This window comes from Coregonus clupeaformis, chromosome 18 (genome assembly GCF_020615455.1).
Source record: "Coregonus clupeaformis isolate EN_2021a chromosome 18, ASM2061545v1, whole genome shotgun sequence".
NCBI lineage: Eukaryota > Metazoa > Chordata > Actinopteri > Salmoniformes > Salmonidae > Coregonus > Coregonus clupeaformis.
This window is the reverse complement of record NC_059209.1, coordinates 16,616,519-16,623,396: the sequence shown is the minus strand read 5'-3', so window position 1 is coordinate 16,623,396 and position 6,878 is coordinate 16,616,519. Positions and strand designations below refer to the sequence as shown.

The window sequence follows — 6,878 nt, the reverse complement described above, 5'->3', positions numbered from 1 at the left end:
GATCTATAACATACATTTCTATGTGAATTTGGTCGGGTCGCCCAAAAAGTTACATATTGTAGCTTTAATGTTCAGTCTCTGTATGTGTTGATAGAGTCCTAACAGACATGTTCAAACATCACAGCACTCAAACATCTGCATTTGTATTCGAACATGCTTGTGTCTAACGCTCCATAATGAAGTATCCTCTTCTTTTGCAGATGTTTTGGTGATTTAGGTTTAAGGATTGTGCTGCTTTACCTACTGTCCCGTGAGTCACAGCCAGCTGCACTCTAACTGTATGCATTTCATTTTAATAAGGATTTTTCATTAAAAGAGCCCAAGAGAAAAGTTGCATTTAGTTCAGAGTCCAAAGCCTGTTTCTATAAATCAATAGGGATGTTTCAGTCCAGAGGCCTCAGCATGGATCGAGTGCACTCTGCATGGTTACCAAGGCCAACATCCTGGTTACAAAGACCAACATCCTGTTTCCAGAGGCGATCCCTCAGAGCATCAGCAGACCCCACCTCTTCAGATGATGTCTACACCAGTTGCCTTTACGGTGATACTCTAGCAATACCTTCATATCCACAGCAACATAATCAAAACAATCCATTCATTCTGATTAAATAATCATGCAGGGGTTGGTTGGAAATTAGTATGGTGCATTAAAGCAATATCAAAACTCTATTGCTGTTACTTTCATTTGAAGATCCTGTTCTCTACCTGCGTTCTCTCAGCCCAGGGCTTCCGTTGTACTCTGCAGCAGAGGCCCAGCTGCAGCAGTGCCAGGTTGACTCCCAATAGCAATGCCAGAGGAGTGGGAGGGAGGCCAATGAGCAGTGCTCTGGGTAGACTGGAGAACAGCCCAGGGAGGGGAACCAGAGCCATGAGCAGACCAGTTACTGCACCCGGGGGAGGAGGAAGGCGCAGAGACCCGGGCCAGAGACCTGGAGCTCAAGTCAGGGACAGGACAGGTAAACACCCTTATCTTAGTGGAAAATATCTAATATATTCCATCTGTCAAATTCTTTCTTTCTTGATCTCATTTTTTATCTCTTGTTTCTATTTCGCTTGCTTACACAGTCCCTTAATCCACAAAGCTAACTTGTAAGGAGCACTAGCTTTGCGTGTAACAAATCAAACACAAATCAAAAGCCCAATTACTACTGCTTAAGTGGCTAACCTGACTTGTGCTGCAGCATCTGGAGCTAAAGTGTACTCATCGCTGCCATAATGTGACTGAGGCTGCTGTTTACCCTTAGTGCTAACCATTAAAAATGCCCATTGATCGGAGTGCTCTCTTATGAGCCAACACTAGAGCTATACACACAGGCTTCCATCAACCTCACAAATTCCCATAAACATATCCAAACAACATGGATAAACTAATCTTTTCCCATTCTGACTTCAGGCTAAACAGCTGTGGTTTATTTTTGGTTGCCCAAACAAATAATCAACCAATTTTATTACCCGCTCACATGAAATTTCCTATCTGTGTGTTAGCTGTAGGGTGGTATGTGTTTTTGAGCTGCAGCTTTTGTTTTTTACCTTTGAAATCCTCTATCGATAATGGTCACACACACACAGTCTTAACACTGCTTTAAATAAAGTTGTGCTCAATCTCTCATACACTGACCATGTTAATTTCAAGATATTGTATTTGGGACATTAGCCAAGACTGAATATCATCAAACATCTGCAGCCGTAGTTTCAGAGGGTAGCTGTTGACACTCCAAAACCATATCCCTCACATTGACTGACTGACTTTATAACACATTTCTTGTAAGAATGTCCCAGAGTGCCCTGCAACGCCAAATATGACAACACACATGGACAGCAGCAGGACACGTGGAGGGGGAGGAGGCCTTTCTCAACATTATCCACACTGCATCTTTATCTGCCCTCTTCATCGTACTATGAGGATGAAGAGCAGGAGATGGATATAGAGATAGAGAAGGAGGATGTGAGGTATGGTTTCATTTATGGGTGTTATATGGGTGTCATAATGTCATACATACAGTATATATACAGTGCATTCGTGAAAGTATTCGGACCCCTTGACTTTTTCCACATTTTGTTACGTTACAGCCTTATTCTAAAATTGATAAAATCACATTTTTTCCTCATCAATCTGCACACAATACCTCATAATGACAAAGCGAAAACAGGTTTTTAGAAATGTTTGCACATTTATACAAATTAAAAACAGAAATACCTTATTTACATAAGTATTCATACCCTTTGTTATGAGACTCGAAATTGAGCTCAGGTGCATCCTGTTTCCATTGATCATCCTTGAGATGTTTCTACAACTTGATTGGAGTCAACCTGTGGTAAATTCAATTGATTGGACATGATTTGGAAAGACATACACCTGTCTATATACAGTTGAAGTCAGAAGTTTACATACACTTAGGTTGAAGTCATTAAAACTCATTGTTCAACCACTCCACAAATGTCTTGTTAACAAACTATAGTTTTGGCAAGTCGGTTAGGACATCTACTTTGTGCATGACACAAGGAATTTTTCCAACAATTGTTTACAGACATATTATTTCATTTATAATTCACTGTATCACAATTCCAGTGGGTCAGAAGTTTACATACGCTAAGTTGACTGTGCCTTTAAACAGCTTGGAAAATTCCAGAAAATGTTGTCATGGCTTTAGAAGCTTCTGATAGGCTAATTTACATAATTTGAGTCAATTGGAGGTGTACCTGTGGATGTATTTCAAGGCCTACCTTAAAACGCAGTGCCTCTTTCCTTGACATCATGGGAAAATCAAAAGAAATCAGCCAAGACCTCAGAAAAAAAAATGGTAGACCTCCACAAGTCTGGTTCATCCTTGGGAGCAATTTCCAAACGCCTGAAGGTACCACGTTCATCTGTACAAACAATAGTAGGCAAGTATAAACACCATGGGACCACGCAGCCGACATACCGCTCAGGAAGGAGACGTGTTCTGTCTCCTAGAGATGAACGTACTTTGGTGCGAAAAGTGCAAATCAATCCCAGAACAACAGCAAAGGACCTTGTGAAGATGCGGGAGGAAACAAGTACAAAAGTATCTATATCCACAGTAAAATTAGTCCTATATCGACATAACCTGAAAGGCCACTCAGCCAGGAAGAAGCCACTGCTCCAAAACCGCCATAAAAAAGCCAGACTACGGTTTTCAACTGCACATGGGGACAAAGATCGTACTTTTTGGAGAAATGTCCTCTGGTCTGATGAAACAAAAATAGAACTGTTTGGCCATAATGACCATCGTTATGTTTGGAGGAAAAAGGGGGGACTTGCAAGCCAAAGAACACCATCCCAACCATGAAGCATGGGGGTGGCAGCATCATGCTGTGGCCGTGCTTTGCTGCAGGAGGGACTGGTGCACTTCACAAAATAGATGGCATCATGAGGAAGGAAAATTACGTGGATATATTGAAGCAACATCTCAAGACATCAGTCAGGAAGTTAAAGCTTGGTCGCAAATGGGTCTTCCAAATGGACAATGACCCCAAGCATACTTCCAACGTTGTGGCAAAATGGCTTAAGGACAACAAAGTCAAGGTATTGGAGTGGCCATCACAAAGCCCTGACCTCAATCCTATAGAACATTTGTGGGCATAACTTAAAAAGCATGTGTGAGCTGGGAGAACATTCCAGAAGGACAACCATCTCTGCAGCACTCCACCTATCAGGCCTTTATGGTAGAGCGGCCAGACGGAAGCCAATCCTCAGTAAAAGGCACGACAGCCCGCTTGGAGTTTGCCAAAAGGCTCCTAAAGGACTCTCAGACCATGAGACACAAGATTCTCTGGTCTGATGAAACCAAGATTGAACTCTTTGGCATGAATGCCAAGAGTCACGTCTGGAGGAAATCTAGCACCATCCCTGCGGTGAAGCATGGTGGTGGCATAATCATGCTGCGGGGATGATTTTCAGCGGCAGGGACTGGGAGACTAGTCAGGATTGAGGGAAAGATGAACGGAGCAAAGTACAGAGAGTTCCTTGATGAAAACCTGCTCCAGAGCGCTCAGGACCTTAGACTGGGGCGAAGGTTCACCTTCCAACAGGACAACGACACTAAGCACACAGCCAAGACAACACAGGAGTGGCTTCGGGACAAGTCTCTGAATGTCCTTGAGTGGCCCAGCCTGAGCCCGGACTTGAACCCGATCTAACATCCCTGGAGAGACCTGAAAATGGCTGTGCAGCGACGCTCCTCACCCAACCAGACAGAGCTTGAGAGGATCTGCAGAGAAGAATGGGAGAAACTCCCTAAATACAGGTGTGCCAAGCTTGTAGCGTCATACCCAAGAAGGCTCAAGGCTGTAATCGCTGCCAAAGATGGTTCAACAAAGTACTGAGTAAAGGGTCTGAATGCTTTAGTAAATGTGATATTTCCGTTTTTTATTGCCCTCCATCCAGAAATCATAACAGAGCACTGAAATAGGATGTCATTGTGGGTGAGAAGACAAAAAAGCTTCTGACAGAAACATGCAGTGACCACCACATGAACAAGTTTTCCCAGATGCTCTCAGTAGGAATTCAGGAGAATTTATCATGTCTCCCATGGAATCTGGTGTAGAAATACGATAGCCACTGATCAAATTATGGCAGAGAAACACATATGGTGTGAAATATAGCAGTACATTTTAACATAGTGAGGCTAAATTTAACATTTGTCATCCATTTCCTTTCTAATCATATACATCTATTTATCACAGGCCTACAGTAGAAAACAACGGCCTAGAAGACACCACAGAAATGATCAGAACACCGACCCCTTCAGAAAATGTCACAATGCTGAACCCTACCAATAATACTGGTCTACAACAGGATCATAAAGAAACCGTCCAAATACAGGAGGCCCCTACATTAAACCCCAGTCTACAGGGCCCCTCAGAGGACATCATCAGCTCTATGGAGCCCACTGACAATCCCAGGTTCCAGGGGATAACACATTACAGAACAAATGGCCTTGTGGTTCCAAAGCAGAGAGCTCATGGACATGACATGGAACAGAAACAGGAATGCATCCCTCTCCAGATAATGCCGGCAGCTGTTCAAGGGAGGGACCCTACATCTTTAAGGCAGCATGTGAACAGACTCCCCAAAATAAAAACCACTAAGACCTTTGTGTGGGGTCTTTCTGGACCCCAGGAGATTAAGAGTGTGTTTGTTCTGCAGAGGCATATTGGCAGATACACAACAAATCAGACATAAGAGCATTCATCCTGCCATTCACATTGAATCCCATATCTTGGGTTTGTTGGAATATCTTACCTGCCAGTGAGACCCAACTGATTCATATCCAACCATAAGAAATAGTCAGCTAAAAGATTAGACCTTACAGGGGGAGCTGTGATTGTAAAAACACTATCTGACATAACCTGATCCAAGGAAATGCCAGAGGCAAAGATGATATTGTGATCTTGCTTCCAGTTCAGAAAAGGCAAATATTTGTATAGAGAATGTGGTTCCCTGATGAAAAAGCATGTAAACATGCATGTATATTACACTGGGCTAAAAAATACCTTATATGAGATATCAAAGTACACAAACAGATCAGCTTTGTGTTCATGTCATGACTGGGTTCTTCAAATTGTCCAGATCCTTACAGACATAATAGAAATAACATTACACTAATGGTGCAGTGAATAAAGAACTGAAACGAGAGACGTGGGAAAATACAAATGCATGCCATGGAAAACAGCAAGTGGATGGGGAATTACATTGTATTGTGTTCAGTCCCAAAGGTCAGCAGCTGAGACATTACCCAGTCATAAGCAGAGCAGTGGAGAATTCTAGTTAGGCTACTGACTGAGTGATGCCTATCCAGAGGACCCCGTACTTCAGCTTCCCTTTACAGTCCCATTACTTTATCAAATCAAAACCATTCTGACCAACTCATCATTTGGCCACATTACCAAAAACCAAATGTCAAACTGGCACAAATAACATGACCTTACTTCGGTTAATACCTTACAGTAGGTTATGGGATATTTTGTAATCATTCTGCATTGTTGGGAAGGGCCTGTAAGTAAGCATTTCACTGTTAGTCTACACCGGTTGTTTACAAAGCATATGACGAATAAACATTTGATTTGGATACATTTTGCCCCCTTGTGGTGGAAAAATGCCTCCTATAGTCATAGTGCATCTTCCACTGGAGCCATACCATTTCAGCACTGCTGTTGATCAATAGCATGGATCAATGGTATGCATATCCATCGTATGACATCATTGGTTGTAGCAGCCAGATTTCAATTAAACACTTGAAAAAAAAAACATAGGCCGAGTGTTAGGGGTGGGTTTGAGGGGGAATTCAAGGGAATTTAGTTCCCATTACTAATTTTGACATCAAATGTTTGAGCTTCTCGTTTTACATTACTGAGTTCATAGGTGTTTTTCCTACTACCGTTCCTGAGTATTATGCGGATATTTCACAAATACAATACAGATAAATTATGCATATGATAGGAAGTACAATGCTTGTTTATATAACCTTATGATTGTTAATTTCATCATCACTTTGTACCCAGAGTCAAGACATTCAGTATGAGTACACCCCACAGGTCATTACTGGTTATTACATTCCTGCTATGAAATACTACAGTCGTGGTCAAAAGTTTTGAGAATGACACAAATACTAATTTTCACAAAGTCTGCTGCCTCAGTTGATGATGGCAATTTGCAAATTGCATACATTTCCACTGCATTTCAGCCCTGCCACAAAAGGACCAGCTGCCATCATGTCAGTGATTATCTCGTTAACACAGGTGAGAGTGTTGACGAGGACAAGGCTGGAGATCACTCTGTCATGCTGATTGAGTTAGAATAACAGACTGGAAGCTTTAAAAGGAGGGTGGTGCTTGAAATCATTGTTCTTCCTCTG

General features: G+C 42.2%; 1 protein-coding gene across 1 annotated transcript; it reads left to right on the top strand.

The window, feature by feature from the left end:
• Positions 1-358: 358 nt before the first annotated feature.
• Positions 359-6,666, top strand: LOC121550263. Its single transcript, XM_041862445.1, has 4 exons — positions 359-541; positions 720-956; positions 1,770-1,950; positions 4,708-6,666. Exons 1-4 carry the CDS (start codon positions 379-381, stop codon positions 5,204-5,206), a joined length of 1,080 nt encoding a protein of 359 aa, XP_041718379.1. The 5' UTR covers positions 359-378; the 3' UTR covers positions 5,207-6,666.
• Positions 6,667-6,878: the final 212 nt, after the last annotated feature.